Raw genomic sequence first — 18,309 nt, forward strand, 5'->3', positions numbered from 1 at the left:
GTCTAAATTAAAACTATTTATCCCTGGAATCATTTCTGCAGGAATAGATACATTCATTTATGATTAGGATTTGGCATGAGTGTAATTCTATTGCTATGAGGATTATCTGCATTACGGTAGAATTGAATTGATAGTTTTAGCTAAACTGGGTATATTTCACCTATAGAAGAATTTGTTATTTTTCGTAGTGGCTCCTTAGGTGTGTATCGTCGTTGATTCGAAGATGATTAATTTTAAGGGTGATATTAAAATCGTTACTTCAATCTTGGCTACTTTTTCTGCCTTATGGAAGCTCCATTTTAGAATTGAATGTATCAATGAAACTAAATCTAAATCAATATTCAAAGACCTCTAGCTTTTTTATGACCCCATTGCTCTTTCTCGCTCTCTTAAACTATTTCATTAATTTGGATTAACATGCAACCGTTGTAAATAGAAACCATGATGATGGCAACATCAATAATGATATAATTTACTTCGGCTATTTTATGTTCGTGACTTGCAAATTCTTATGTTACTGCAATATAGAAGCTTTTTGGAAATTGAATATAAAAACAAAATTATTGACTATAGCTCTTTCCTTTTGCTAAATACCTGATTAAGTCACCATTGCATACCTCTACTATAGCATTAAAATATCCAAAAATAGAATAAAAACAACTTTTCATCTTGTCACGATATAATCCATGTTAAGGAACGATTGCATTGAGAACAAACGTATTTTATTTTCTCTAATAGGATTCCAAAGTAAGGGAGCCCAACATCTGGTGTGCAATAAATTATACAAGGGATAAAACAAATTAGAACCACCATATTGACATAAATAACATCATTGAAAAAATGACCATTGTCCTCATTTGAATTCCTTATTAATGGAATCGACTGTAGTTCTAGTTTTAAGGAATTAAAGGAAATATTTATTTATAAAAATATAATTATTTCCGTTAACATACAGCAGTGCTGCTAATACTTACGTAATGTGATTGCGTAGCAGGAGTTCATGCTGACTCACCTAATTGAATATTAATAAGTAAAATAAAATCGAAAGAGAGAATTGTCAACTTTTAGATTCGTCAAACTACGGTATGACATCATTCATGAAGAATGGATAAATTTCATAATCAATCTGTTGGAATAGTGAGAAAGAACATTTTCTATGTGATCGATGGTCGTTTTGCTGTAAAAGCTGGATCGGAGATTCATAAATCCATCAACATCCTTGTAGAACTTGGTAAAGTACAGCGAATGAGAATATTCTCTAATTTACTCTATACATAGTCATCTTCTATCTGGAATCAATTTCCAATAGAAAATGGTTTGGCCTAATCGAACTGTGGTCGATTGCAGTTTAACGATCTCGGCAATCAATTTATAGTAAGAGTGCATATGGGAATACTTCCAATGCATACATAAACTCTTCAGTAAGCTTGTAGCAGTAAAGTTAATGTGAATATTCTCTACTTTACTCTATAAATTATCATCTTCTTTACCTGAAATCAATTTATAAATCTCGGTGATCAATCCGTAGAAGTACTATGAAAGTGTAAATTCCCATCTAATGGATCAACTCTTTAATAAAGTTGTAGTAGTAAAGTTAATGAGAATATTCTCTACTTTACTTTATGAAACGGTTATCATTTTTGATCATAGCCAACTTATAGATTACCAAGCTTAATCTAACTATAATCGATCGGAATTGAACGATCTCCGTAATCCATTTGTAGGACTAGCGTGAAAGAGATTATTTACAATGTATCTATAAACTCTTTATTAAGCTTATTGCAGTACAGTTCAAGAGAATATCCTTTACCTTATAAGTTGCTATCTTCTCTTAATGGAAATCACTTTATAAATCACTAAGCCTAATCTCACTATAACCCATTGAATCGAACAACCTCAGTAATCTATTTGTAGTAATAACACGAAAGAGAAAATTTCCAATACATGGATAAACTTATCGATAGATAGTAACAGTAAGCTAAAGGGAATACTTACTACCTTGCTTTATAAATTATCATCTACTTTTAGCTGATATCGATTTACAAATCACTAAGCCTAATAGAAAGCAAGAAAAATGTGGAGGAGAGCAATATTTATTTTACTCAGCCATTCTTTCTTCACTCTAATCCTAAATCGATTGACTAATAGCTAACCCTTACGTAAAGCAAGAAAATTAAAGAAGATAATTGTTTATCATCGTCTATCAGACGAATTTTGTTTCAAACCTCCCTAAATAAGCTAAAATGGAACACTGAATAAGGAAATAATCTGATTTACTCTGTTGATAATTATCTCGTTTATTACCTAATATAACTTAAAATCGACTTGGTAATCGATAATCCTAAAGTATCGCAAGAAAAAAATTATAGAAGAAAAATTGTTTATTACAATCTATCGGATATTACTCCACTTCTGTAGGAAAACTCATTTTGTATCTTTATATCCAAAAATAAGCTGAAAGCAATAACCAACGAGAAACTGATGTTATTAACTTTAGTAAAAATGATAGTGTTGATCGCATGTTCTAACTCAAAATTGGTCTATTAATCACTAACTCTAATAAAAAATAAGAAAAATTGAAGGAGGAAATTATTTATCATGGTCCATCAAATATTACTTCCCTATTACTGGAAAATCCGTTTTATTATTTTAACCTAAAATAAACTAAAATGAATATCAAATAAAAAATCAGATTTACTTTACTGACAATGATCCCGTTTTCTTAAAATCAATTAACTAATTGGATCAAGTCAGCCTTAACTTAATTGTACGTGTCTATATTTGCATTCTAATTTGTTTACGAATTGCAATAATGCAATACGATAGCTTAGCCAAGGCAATGCCTATTTATGATTCTATTGAATACCAAGTATTCAATTTGACCTATCATTTCTAAAGCTTATCATTATTTTTAATTACTTTATACTCATTGAGCCACTTTCATTAGTCCCATAATCCAAATCATTTGCTATTTGAGCTAGAATTACCTAGAACTACTGTTGGTTTCTGATAAAACCACTATGGCTCATGTAGTGAATAACCTTATCAAAATCTATATCTATGTAATTAGTTTGCAGTTGCGTAGTCATGGTATAACTAATTGAACATATATCCGTATATACGCGTATACTTATACGTAATTAATACGTAGTGCTACCGTCATATGAAGATACCGTACTGTTGATTAACATGGTACTATATAGATTAATATATATTTAGAGATAGCCAATACAAAATATGCCCACGCATTCTTTATACAGTAATGAGTTGGACACTACTCTCGATTTCTTTATTATTGTATAGTATAATTTTCTACTTTCATTCTGATGAAAGACCTTTTTAAAGTAAACAATTTGCTATTTGTATATCTTCAAACTAATATTGAGCTTATTTGGTTGGATATTTTTTCTAATAATCAATTTATTTGTGATAGTGGTATAGGCCATGAATACTGTACATTTGTATTCTTTCTTTAATATCTAAACCTTTTGTGAATGAGCAGTTTACTGATGGAATTCTTTCTATTCATCTAATACTAAGCTTGTTTACAAAAATAAAATGATCCATAGGTGCTATACACAGGTATTTCTGCTTGCCATTCTAATTAAAATCGTTTATATGTAAGTAAATTACAATAAGGATATTTTTCTAGTGGTAAGGTACTATGATTTATTTCGATGTATTTCCTTCTATGGTAAGCTTATTTATAAAAATGAGACAGTCCGTAGATATTATGTATTGGCACTTCTTTTTTTATTCCAACTGAGCCTTTTTTGAATGAGCAATTTGTTACTGAGATGCTTTCTTTCTAATAGTAAGCCATTAAGCCTATTTAACTCGGTATGCGTATATTTAAAATGGTCCTAATATACTATACGTATTTCTTTTCTATTTTAATAAAAATCCAAATGAGCAATTCAGTGTTGCTTGTAAAGGTGAAATGAAAGTACTGTGTTGCAACAGTGTACTAAATTAGAGACAACTTTACTAGATGAACTTTGCTATATTCAATATCTATTCCTTATTTTACAATATATAGATTTAGAACATAATTTTTAAGCCATCTCTCACGTAAGGCTTATACGTAGGGATCTTAAAGTCTGCTTTGCTACAATAAATGCAAGATTTGAGTCTCAACTTGCAGAATTAAGCTTACTAATACGACTTTCTGTGCTGAGATATGCATTAAACATGAAAAATCTTTCGCAAAGTTACAATTTGTTTTGATAACCGCCATTACAGACTCTAGAAGAGTTTTTAGTATCATTACTCTCCTTCGACTTAATAGTATGTTTCAATTTTTATTTTTACAGCATTCCTAAGCTATGCTTATAATCTAACTATCTATTGCTATGCTTTAAGACTGTAGTAGTAGCCTTTAAGTTTATTTATTTTACTTTTATATCGATATAATCAGGCGGGGCATTTCAGTTCCGGTCTTTATCTATTTCATTTTATTGTTATTGTTTAATTTTACGTAATTTGGCTATTAAAATGATCGTTACTTTAGACAATTTATACGCTATTATTGTAAAGATATCTTTTAAGGATTATGAATTCTCTTACTGATATACACGTATAATTCAAATCTGTTACGGTTAATAGCATAATTTTAAGGTATATAGCAGTCATTATATAGATATAGAGAGATAACTCACTTCTCCTTTGATTTTGATACGTGATTAAGAACTGAATTTGTCTAGCTAATCATATTATTATCCAATTTAATATATCTTAATACAGTACTAGCACGCTATCACTACTGAAAGTATACAGGATGCGAATAATTAAATATATAATTCGAGGTGACTATTTATTGTAGATGTTCTAATCACAACATACCAGTAGATATACACTGTATACAATTTTTACCGACGATGTACATTTTAAACAACCTTTTCACACTTATTTATTACGTAATGACAATTTTGGGGGCAGTTGTAAACAATTTATAATGACTGTTTGCTATATATTCACATCTTACATTACAAAAACGTGATTTACCTTTCTGATCAAAAAGTAAATAATGAAATCCGCATATTACTATAGCAAAGCTAGAAATATTGTATAATGCTTCATACTATACGATATGATAGCATTCTTACTTAAATGCATTGAAATAAAATGTTTATATAATATGCGGGCGAAATGTGCGTTTATATTAATTATATAATTTTACCATATGGTGCCACGCGGAAATGGTATTATTAACATTACTACCACTCCATGTATAAAGATGTCTATGTAAATTTATGCACCTGATCTTACTTATATTATTGATTTATGCCGAACTACCGCATATATTAAGGGTGCGGTATGTTCATTTTGAATGAATAAATATATCAAATTCACAATATAATCCCATAAAGTTACAACAGTATTTGATTTGTTAAAAATCATTTTCCGACACTATTTGCATATATTGCATATACAAAGCTATATGATGTACGGTATATTACTATATATCTATCAACATACTCGTATATGCATACAGAGATATTTTTAAGGAAAACTCTAACTTTAGAGAATAACTGACAGTTATTTTCTGCTGCTATATGTATACTCGTATGTAATTAGCAAAAGCATGCAACTCTTGCTTGCTGTTCCTTTCAATTCTTAATCTGTTTTAAGTAATTATCGATTCAAGACACTATTGATGTCATCATTAGAGTTTAGCACTTAAAATTAGGAACAACGATACCATTATTGATTCATTCATATATCTAACAAAGACTTGCACATATGTTGTATTACAATATTTTATTATATACACTTATGCCTATCCTATACAACATAGTACTGATCACTAGATTAGTCTATAATGATTATCTATTCGGTCTTTGGCAGTAAGATAAATCATTATAAAAATCTTTTCCTATACTGCACTAAGGATATACAATAGATGTACTGTTGCATTCTAACAATAAGACCTTAAAATAATTTTAATATTGCTAATAGATTTAATTGTTTCTACTGTATCATCAAATCAACCCAGCAGAAATTTTTTCTTGTTACACATAATTTCTCATTGAAACTTTTACTTGGTCCTATACGATAGTATAAATTACGGGCAACGAATAATATTATAGTGATAGAACATTTCTTAGGTTCAGTTATAATATTACATATCATAGTGTAGTAGTATCACCTAAACTTTGAGGCAATCCTTAATTAAAAATGCTACTCAGGGCAAGTAATCGACCTTGTTAACAATAATTAATGTCCGCATCATTGAATTAAATAGAATATGATTATTACGGTCAATCCCGGGAATCGGCCATTCCTGGGAAAGACCGGGCACTCCTGGGAATGACCAGCAATTTCGGTCAATCTCAGGAATGACATTAGCAAGCAAATAAGGCATTGCTATCATAGGTAGTATTGGCCCTATAGTATGCTTATTTCAGTTGAAGGAATTCTATAAGAAAAGCTATTGCACAGAAAATATTGCAATCTATAGCTATAGTCGTACCTCTGTGCGCGCTAAACTCTAGAGACGATGGATTTCACATGATATTCGGCATGCTAGCTTGATTGCATCGTCATTGATAATTCAACGTTAGCCTGGTCTGAGCCAAGATCTGGTAGCCGTGCGACGGGCTATGCTATACAGTAATGATTAATTGCCTTAGGCTAATTTGCACCCGTCCGTCTGTTGTGATTTTCACTTGTTTACGATCTCTAGACTATTCTATAGAGATTGAATCCTTTGGAGTCATGCAACTTAAAGGAAATTGTTCTTTTTCTTATTTATTGCATAGAATTATTAAGGATTAAAACGAAAAATGTTTACCCTTAAATTATTGATATGATGGCTGTAGAACAAAACTCAGCTTTGCGAGATAAAGTTTATTTTATTTTCGAGCCATATATGCTCTTATTACAAAGAGTAAAATCACAACAATATTCTATATCCTAATAGAAAATATGAGAAAGAACTAAATTGCATTTACATTTTTAAACTACGCATATATTCACGTCACCATGTTTAGAATCTAAAAATTGTAAGATAGCTTTATAGTCAACAAGATCATAAAACATGTTGGAGAGAATTCTTTGAAACCTCTACAATTCTACCTGCAATATAAGCTATGCCGTAATTGGTTACTATTGTTAATATAAACGCTGACAGAATATATATTATTTATTAAGATTTAGCTTCGAATATGCCGCAAACAGTGTCCAATATATTCTCATCCTACTATACGATATTCAGTTTCATCACATGTAAGAAAATTTATCAGGAAACGATTTTTAACTAAGGTCTTGTGTTATATTTGATAGATAATTGGTAGTCACACCAAGAATTAATATTACATGCAGTTATCTAATTTCATGCATGTTTTTGTAGATAGCAGCTTGTTTTTATAATGTTGTTTACATAGGAAAGTGAAAATAAATTTATACTTCAATAAAAGTTACATATGATAGTATTACGTATATAGTATATCAGAGATATTAATGGACACCAAAAGTATACAAATTACTTTTCGATGAAAGGGAATCTTTACGACCTTTTATTAGCACAGTGCTGTGTAAGGTAATAATCAGACTTCTCTCCATAATCAACATGCATCTACGTACATAGCATGACTATATCGGTACCGATTACAGATGTACAGCACTTTACAGTACAACTTATACCAATTTTAATCCACTGGTATAACCTTATATTTTAATCATTTTACATCAACATACTCATGACTCGTATAGCATGTATGCAGATAGTGCACTGTATTACATTCTATTATGATACGACATCTCCTTATCTATAATTAAGATTTATTAAGGAGCATATTTATATTAACTCAAGCTTTTGAAATTGTATGATGACATGAAAATACTTCAAATTATCGGTGAAAAATATGGTTTGATTGTACTAAGTAATTTATAGGATGAAGAATTTACTGTAATGCTTAAATTAAAAGCGATGATTAATAATAGATCGTGTGATAGTAAATTTACCTTGATTTTATGACTTTATAGGCAAGATGTGATTGTGTTCCTAAAAATAATCCTGTAACTAATTGTATAAGTATATCAATCGTCGATAGACAATAATTATAATCCTTGGTAATGTTAGAAGAATCAAATTTGCATAATAAAGTGATATTTTATAAGTAATGATAGTGCTTATGGTCATAATTTGAAGATACTTTATCGTCATTGTTAATGGGTTATGAACATTCATTCTAGTTATATGAAACGATTTAAGATATTGACAAGACTTGGTCAGTTAGCGATTTGATATCGTCAAAAGGGCAAGGATGAAAGCCTCTGGATTACTCTCCTTAAAATAAGAGAGTATTAGCTTAAAAGAAAGTTTACGTTTTACAACACAGAATGCCTTTATGCACAGTCGTGTACAAAATGTTCAGCTAGTCGAACTGAGAATGGCGAAGGATGTAAGTCCGGATTGTAATTCTTCATGAGCATCAAGTCATTGAAAATTGAAAAAGGGAACGTATGACTCAGTAACAATGTTGAATCTAATTAGGATATATTATTTTGAGATATGAGGTATTAACTGGTTCGTAATAACGAAAATAATCGGTAAGCCTCAATCTACATTAAACTAAATCAAGAAGGATAACATCTCTTATGTTTCTATTAATATTTTTGCTCTAGTTCTAGTATGATTAGCCGTTAAAGACATTCAAGTGGATACCTTCTCCTATAGAATTCATTTAAAGCTGTAAGAAAAAATGGGAAGATAAGAGGAAGAAGGAAAGTCTTTCAAATGGATTCAATAATAGGAAAGGAATTTATGACTCACTGTTTGTCGTAAACAGTTGGGAGTATTATGGGTAGTTAAGGCGTACAAATTGACACAATGTGTATATTAAGTTGATTTACAGTAGAGTAGTACCAGTAGAAAATAATGAAAGAAACGATAATGATTAAACGAGATTGAAAAGGATCAAATAACTAACATCAGCTCTTTAAGAAACAGATCATTGGATATTTTTGGCTACAGCTATAACACCATTTTAATGATTATAATTAAGATCTTATTCAGCGTATCGAATTGAATCTGATACGCAATCTGTATAGAGCGAATTTGCCGTGGTTTAATTTTAGGATATGATGTCATGGCATAGACTTCAAGCCGTCGATTAATTTAATTTAGTCTATAGGTGTAACCGTCACTAGCAGTATTCCACAAGAGATAGCAACTTAATCATACCATGGAGTAGCAATTACAAGCATAGCGTAATTATTTATATTTGTTCAATCAGAGAAAATGAGTTAACGCGGCCGATCCCTGAGATACCAAAGCAATAACGTAATGTGTTAAAATAACAATCCAAGTCATGTAGGCTTATTTCAAGGTATAACGATGAATGCGAATAGACGGTACATTAATTTCGCTTTGAATAAAATAATAAAATTTTGTATTTTATTTTAATAAAAGAAACCAGCGATCAATAAAAACTAACTATTGATGGCCTGTTCTTTCTGAACTACAATGACTATTGTTGATAGAGTAGACAAAACGTAATAAGGAGGATGCATTTCTATCTGCATGTCGACTCGAGTTTTGTATTTATCCTACTTTTGGCAGATAGATAGCGTTTTTTATTGCTAGAATCATGACACCTATCTATGATGATGATAAGATGGATAGGATAGTTCCAACTACAATCAATGATAAGAAAAGAGATCTTATTATGCAAGGCTGGATATGTTTTCTCCTATCGTCATGCTACCGTTCTCAACATCTATATTTATTTTCTTTTTTCTTATTGAACGAGCGAAAATAAAGTATCACTTACATAGTAGGAATATTATCAACAATTATTTCCACTACAGTACTGCTCAAACTATTTCCGTAGAATCCAGATAAAAGCAGTGATTACCCCCTCTATAGCAAGCACTTATAATAGCAAAAAGGGGCTAAATAGAAATTGGAACGGCGTTTGTATTTTTCCCCTTATATGGAGGTTTACGCTAGCACTATTATTCTCCTTCAATACAAGTAGTTTGTCATGAAAGAAAAGGCTACCGTGCCATAAATGATATTGAAATCTTTCCCTTTGAATTATGCTTAAGGAAAGGTTATGTTATGGCTGTCAATATGCCCCCCTCCCATGCAAAAGGTTAAGCCATAAGAAAGAAGAAAAGAGCACAATGCATAAACTGAAATTTTTTCTTTAAATGATATTGAAGGAAAAGCGATGTTGCAGGTATCAATATGCCCACATTCAAAGAATAAACTATTCAAGAAAGAAGAAAAGGGTACAATGCCTATACATTGAAGGAAAAGTGATATTCTAGGTATCAATAAATCCACCTTCAACGAGTTTACTAGCAAGAAATTGACGTCTGTTAAATTGAATTTTGTTAGCGACAACTTGATTGTGGATTACGCAATTCTTCTCTCATTTTTATGTTGAAAAAAGGTTAAGAATGAGAAATTGGCGACGATAGTGATTAGGATAAATATCATTCTATCGACTGTTATGCAATCGCTATTGACACTAGGCATCAGTATACTGTGATTTAAGAATGAGCGCTAACTAAAAATGAGTTTGCCGGTTACTATCCATGTTATTATCGTCATTAGCTAAGTGGGTACCTAGATGCAACTCATGATCAAGGACTACCGCGACTAGAATCTATCATTTTTAATTTCTAGACGAGTTCTTGCGAAGTGATTATGAGTATAGGGTGGAATAAGGGTTTGCAATCGAGGAATAGCTATGCATACACAGATTAAATAATAACCGATTATTATTTCAGCATAATTCCTAATGATAACAATTGAGGGGGAATAGTTTAATTAAGGATTTTTGTGAATCTATTTAGGAGTAGTTTTACTACATGCACAACATGCCATTCTCAAGGTAACAGAGCTTAGACGATGATGATTGTCATAGAACTGACGGAATGACTAAAATTAGCCGGTAGCTTTCGCTTTACTCCACAACAGTTTACCTCTTGCAGGCGATAGAGAATTTTACAATCTAGAAATAACCATCATTTTGTTATTGAGTTTAAGGAATAGTTTAAATAAAGATTCAATTCATGTGTGAGCAGTCTTAGAGTATACACAACATGCCATTCTCATGCTAAAAGAGTTTAGATGATGATGACTATCACAGAACTGACGGAATGACCAAAATTAGCTGGCAGCTTTCGATTATTCTCTAGCAGTTTACCTCTAGCATAAAGTAGAGATTGTATACTCAAGCAATGGCTATTATTTTGCTATTCAATCTAAGGAATAGTTTATATAAAGATTTACATCATGCATGAGTAGTTCTAGAACATGCACAACATGCCATTCTCGGGCTCAAAAAAGTTAGACGATGATGACTGTCACGAAGCTGACGGTATAACTAACATTAGCCGGCAACTTTCGATTTACTCCATAGCAGTTTACCTCTAGCATGAGACAAAAGATTTTAAAATCGAGAAATATTGACCCCATATACTGATAAAATAAGATGACTACCTTTTTGTTATGCACTAATTTCAGAAATAGCTTCAGTAAAAATTCGTCAATATACGAGAAGCAATTTTTGCAATATACGTCTCCGACTGAAAAGAATGTAGATGATGGTTACTATTACTAAACTCCCGGAATGACCTAAATTAGCCAGTTACTTTCGATTTACTCAAAAGTAGCCCGTCTCAATCGTGACTATAGGAGTCATTAATGTTAAACTAGGAAGGGGCTCACTTTTGATTACTTTAGTTTAAGGATTATAAAATTATTAAATATTCATTTAAGGTTGAAACGATTAGCCCAATTTTCATCAAATTACATGTAATTGATAGATTAGCAAATGATACTTTCCTGTAGAAAAGAAATACCTTGCAACATGACTAGGGGTAAAATCAATTCAGTTGTAAATCAATGGATCTCATCAAGGTTTTAATGTTATTCTCATTGCCATTCGATATCCCCTTCTTCATAAATACACTAGTGTATCGCTATTGTGTCATCAAGGACCCGTTAGGCTTTCTCCTTGGCATAATCATTTTGACTTTTTGACAGGTTGATTTTGAATAAGTCAATAGCTGGTGTTATAGAAAAATCTATTGTTCTTATTGGTTAGTTATATTGTCATTTATTAGGAATGTCTTTTGATAGGAATAGCAAAAGAGGACTCCTACTCTAGCAGTAGCTTAATTTGATGGTATAAGATAGAAAAGGAAGAAGAAAGAGAAATAAAAATAACCCTGTTAATTGATTAGGCGTTGTTTGTCTGAGTCATTTCCTTTCTAATCACCGGCGTTACTGAAAGGTAATAAAGTTACCTACAAGCGTTCAACTGACTAATGGAGGCTTATACTTCAAGATTTTATTCATAATCCAATTATCTAAATTTCAATAAAAAGAGAAAAAACACCATCTGCTAGTTTACTTTTCATTGATTTTCAACCATTGAAATAACAAGTGAATAGCATTATTCAATCATTGGTTAAAATCAATACGCTTTAAATTGAACCCAACTTAAATTAATTTCATATTTTATTAACCATTCGATTATTCTTCAATCAATTCAAAGTCTTCCAATCGTCATACTGTCTAACTTAGTTAGTCATGACCATTAAATTCCACTAATCTAACTGATTTTATTGCATAATAATTTTTCATCTTCGACCGTTACAACTTCAATAAATTGACCTCTATCTTCTTCAAATCTAGTATAACCTCTCATCAAATTAGCCTTGACGGTAAGTTTATAAAACCAATTCAATTCTTGGTACAACGCTTAGCTAGAGAAGAATTTTATAGAATTTCCTTTACTATCCAAAATATCGAACTACATCGAGTTATCCCTGTTGATTGATATCATTTTCTCTGGCAATCTTTTTCTTACTGTCCTTACAATCTTCAAACAATCTCACGATTGCATTCCAGAAATGTTTAATTTGTGCTGTAGCTTACTAAAACACATTTCGCGTATGGGCTATCGATCACCTATCTAATCCATCCAATAGCTTCAAGATCATCATGTTATTAAAAATATGATTAATCTAATATAATCTTTGATTACATTTGAACTTAGTTTCAGTTAACACTAATTTACCGCTATTGAGTTACGCATCGCTTTTGAATGAAAAGAAAATATTTTTTTAAGCTTTGAATTCATTCATTACTCAAATACTACTTTTCTATCTCCAAGACTCAACAACACTCCATCATGGCATTTTCTATTAAGAGTACAAACAACATGGTCCATATAGATTCGTTGGATAATTTCAACATTAAAATAATCTACTTAGTGGTACAAGTGAAACTCAAATATTTTTCAAAAATGAGTTATGATTTTACCTTAGTAGTAACCAAATTTCATTATTTCAATCTTCTACTACAGTCAGCTCCTATCCAAAATAGAGTTCTTAGTAAGAAGAAGTATGGCAAAGATTCACGATGAATTATGATTGCAATACAATTCTAAATTGTAATCTTACCTGCTAATTGGGATAGATATTATAAAATTGTCACCATCTGTAAAATGGATTACCTGTCATCATTTCAAAACTGGCATGCATTCATTTCTAGCTAGTACCGTACGAGTATACCATAGCTGTGTTATGACTTCCTTTGCCATCATAGACTTTTCCACCTCAAATTTTTTAACAATTTACTTTCTATACCCTTCCATGATCTTATAGAATAAAATGCGATTTATTAACATTGATTTGAAGATGCAGAAAAATGATTCTTCTCGCTTCTATTCATAAATAATTAAATTCGAGTTATTTAACGATTAGAAGTCACACAGCCATTAAGAATACTTCATATTGTAAAGTAATCATATTTTAGAAGTATTAGCACTTGCTGTTTTATACTAATCGGTAGTTATTATCCTCATCTTAGCATACTATGTTGTAGATATACTCCATTTTTATTTTTTAAAGAAGGAAGTAAATTGAAATTGTCATTAACACATCGCCTGAAGTACTTTATTCGAACTAATAATTAGAAAAAATGAAATCGCCTTTCAATTTTTAATATTCTTATTTTATTTCTAATGTTTAAGAGGATCACTTTCTAAACGTGAGTGGCTTTTATCATCAGTAGCCTGTCTATATTATAATTGATAGAAGGATATTAAGCCGGCTAAGATGAAGAAAATTGAAATCCTATTAAAGCACTCGGGACTATATTTCGCTTCCAGTATAGCGCACACTACCTTTCCATGTATGAGTAATTTTCAAGCGTCAATAACCATGTAAACTACTTCATAAACAGGGCGATAGAGGCAAGATATAGTTAAACTACCTATTCAGTCTAATTTTAATAATGGAAGGATGACCAATGTTAAAAGATAGACATGCACCCGTAATTATCGATAAATTGCATATACAACTCATATCTAAAGTCCTTCCTCTATTTGACTATTACGATATACCCGGCACATAAATATAGAGCTAAATTATCCATATTTTCCATCTAACTGTTTTAATTATGAAAAGATGACTAACATTAAAAGATAGAAGTAACACCCATGATCATCAATAAATTGCGTATATCTAGGATTCTTCCTCTAAATGACTGTTACGCTGAATCCAGTAGGCAAAATATAGCTAAATTATCTATATATTCCATGTAATTCCATTAGGAAAGGATAACTAATGTTAATAGATGCAATACCCATGATTTCCGGTAAATTGCATATACCTATGATCTTTCCTCTTCAGAGGTATGAATATTATAGTATACCCGGTATACTAGATATAGCTAAATTATTGACATTCTCAACCCAAATTGCTTATGTAAAGATGACGAATATCACTAGATAAAAATAACACCCATGATTATCAATCAATTGCATATATCTAGGGGTTCTTCCTCTATATAATTATAGTATTGCGTCAAATTTAATATACAAGATGTACAGTAGCTAAGTTATCCACATAGTCAATCAAATTTCAATTATGAACGGAAGACCAATGTTAAAAAGTAGAAACAGCAACACCGACGATTAATATCTTGCATACAATATACAGGATCTCTTTCTCTGAGCATTGCGGTGTAAACAAGATACGGCTAAATTATCTACATAGTTAAATCCATATTTTAAATTGTGAAAGGATGATCAATGTTAAAAGATAGAACAACACTCTTCATCATAAATTGCGTATCCAGGATCCATCTTCTCTATCACTTTTGTTATTATTACATAGATAACGTATATCCACCCTATTTTTTAAAAAGGACGGAAATTAAATGATACCAGTATGCACAGTAAATGGCAACATTATAGAAGCAAATAGTCTTACGGATATTCATATAAATCTTTGTCTGTTTCTGATTTACTAATACGACTTCGTTCTTGGTCAAGCTTTAAAAGATACCGCAATATACTGTTGTACAGCTTTTATTCTTTGAGAAGTACCGCATTACAAGAATCAGCATCCTTAGCACGATATTGCCAGCAAAATCTATCTCATTTTCAGATATCCTCGACGTTAATTAAATTCTTGATGCTTCTGTAGATCTCGACGTACGAGTAGCATTGACATTTAAAATAAACGTATATCGACAATCTTATTTTCAATAGTATAATTTTCATTTTATTATGAATTTTGAAAGCTGTTAGAATATTTTTCACATGCTTTTTCACCATAATTTCTTTAGTATTTTTTAACTACTTTATTTTTTCTCCTGTCATGTTTAAAACTAGCATGATTTAGCTTATTAATGTTTATCATATCGATTACAAGGCTTATCCGATTTTAATGATCTCATCTCTGTAAGATTGTAACTAAAACTATATTATAATATATGTTTATCACTACTAACTGTAAATTCATGTTCTTTTCCAATCAATAATGTAACTATAGATTAACCACAGAAGCGAAGAAATTTGTAGTGTATCAGAAGTACATCAATTGTATCCATTAATTTGGAGGAGTTTTATCTATCGATCTACAGCAACATAATTCAATTATTAGCGATGGCTCTATGGATCTTAGGGATCTATCTACTTGGAATGAGTGCTAACTTACCTGTAATCTATTCAGCAGGTTAGAATAAAAGCTAAGGCAATCATGGTTACATGCTTAATTTAGCTAACAAGATTAATTGAGGGCTAATGAATGTAAAAGTCAGCATAATTTTATATACGTGATTAATTAATTAAATAGAGGCCTTTACCTAGAGATAGTAATATTATTTCGATAGGATTTAAAGCATCATTCATTTTTAGGTACGAGAAGGTAGTATGGTATAAAATCGATTTTCAGAATTATAATTGCATGACGAAGATATCTCCACTGAATGAATTTTAGGATGTTTTTGTTTATTCGATTTAGCCCATACGTCTGTTCATAAATAGTGTTCAAAAATTGTGATTAATTATCATTTGATAAACTATTCGTGACATTTGTATACGCGTACTATACATTATTCGTAAAGCTTTAAACTCTGTTATCGATTTCACCACTTTATAGTAGGCATGAAAGAAATACTTTGGAAATAGGGTCATTAAAATTAATTTTATCTATTTCTTTCGCTAGTTTAATAAAATTTTATAGTCAACCTAATTTAAATTAGAAGGAAATAAATGTTCTTGTTTCTTTTGGGTTTCTCGCGTATAGATTATACGTTTGCGAAGCAACCTTCCGATGTGATCATTATGGGAGGCACTATCGAAGCAGTGCTGGAATGTCAAGCCGAACCTATGCTAAATTTTCCTTGGTCTTACAACTGGTTACGGGGAAACCAGCTAGTTCATAACAATTCAAATAATCGATACCATTCATATCACCGTACAACCAAGCTAACTATTAGCTTAAGAAATAGTGATGGTTATTTCTTTAGTCAAGGTGAAGTCAATGATTATCGATGTACTGCCACCAATGCTAATGGAACCATTACCTCTAAACTTGCTCGATTAATTTCTGGACGTAAGTTTAATTTATGCAATGCAGTCTCGTACTTTACTACTTTTAATTTTAATTTTTAATTCTATTCTTCATCATTTTCTCGTTTTGTTAAACTTTTGAATTTCATAAATGAAAAGCGTAGTTATTATACTATAATAAATTGATAAAAAAATAATAAATCCAGGCGATATTAGAATAAATTTTTCATCATCTAAAATTATGACTATACTGTCGTTATGAGTAAAGCCATCATTTTAAGATGACATGATTCATTAATAGCACTCATTTACTATCTTCACTTCCTGTGCCTTTTTAATGGATGTCCTTTCTAGTATAATAAGCTAGCTGCTAGCCAAGCTGGTGTATAAATTCATATCAGTAAATAATAATGTTTACCTGCCTTGGATAAAGAGCATTAGTCTTAATTTTTAATTTTAGTACGACATTTATCCGAATGTATCGACCCTAAAATGTACGGATTATTTTACTTTTACCATTTAAAGATATTCTATTTAGAAAAGTTTCTGATATCATAGCGGAGCTATTCTATACTAAAGAATCTCTCCGACAAATAACGTTCTATACTCGTCCATAGAAGTATACTATTACCAGTCTTGCTTATAGTTAAATTTATAGTTCCCCTCTGCCAAAAAGAATTAATTTGAATTCCTCTATATTAAGTTACGAAGAAGCTAACATAGCTAATGTTATGCAATTGAGTTGTTAAATCATCTCTCGTACGATTAAATGAAATTCTCTGTTCCCTAAACTGATTCTTCTTGCAGTTATTACATAACGCCAATTTTATACTTTTCTGATCGAGCCTATAGCTAGGAATTGCCGTACAACAATCAAATCTTTAATAGATATTCTAAATTATATTTGGAAAGCAATGACAGTTACATAATTCGCTTAAAGCAAACTCGCATTTATTCATTCCTACATAATCTTAGATTAAGACTATACCCTTTTACTTTCAATTTTAAGATGCAACTAATTACACCTGCATAATTTGATATAAAACTTAGATTTACTCATTTATACTTGATATTTAATCATGGTCATGTCCTTTGATTTCAATCGTTTTTAATGTATTAATGATAGCTAAAAATATATTATTCTACCGTTCAATATAAACTATGCTTGAATTTTTCACTCGTATATGATATTAGATCATGTCTATCTACTTTTGATTTCAATTTTTCTAATGTAACTAATTACTGCAGGGACTACTAAAACTGTCGTTTTTCTTGTAGTAGCTCTTACTGATAATTACAAAATTTGATATAGATTAAAAAATTGGATTTATTTATTCGTACAGGATGCTTGGTTGAATAAAGTATGCCTTTTGGATTTAGCCTTTCTAATTGGACTAATAGATCTCATGCTTGATTATTTCTCACTAGTTGCTTCACCTTTTACTGACAAAACCCAAAAAAACTTGAATAAAGATCAATA

General features: G+C 30.8%; 1 protein-coding gene across 1 annotated transcript; it reads left to right on the plus strand.

The window, feature by feature from the left end:
* Positions 1 to 15,920: 15,920 nt before the first annotated feature.
* TRIADDRAFT_55086 (uncharacterized protein) lies at positions 15,921 to 18,136 on the plus strand (the record flags this gene model as incomplete). Its single annotated transcript, XM_002110706.1, has 3 exons — positions 15,921 to 15,990; positions 16,564 to 16,872; positions 18,078 to 18,136. 3 exons carry the CDS (start codon positions 15,921 to 15,923, stop codon positions 18,134 to 18,136), a joined length of 438 nt encoding a protein of 145 aa, XP_002110742.1.
* Positions 18,137 to 18,309: the final 173 nt, after the last annotated feature.

The sequence above is a fragment of the Trichoplax adhaerens genome, genomic scaffold, assembly GCF_000150275.1.
Source record: "Trichoplax adhaerens TRIADscaffold_3 genomic scaffold, whole genome shotgun sequence".
In the NCBI taxonomy this organism is placed as follows: Eukaryota; Metazoa; Placozoa; class Uniplacotomia; order Trichoplacea; family Trichoplacidae; genus Trichoplax; species Trichoplax adhaerens.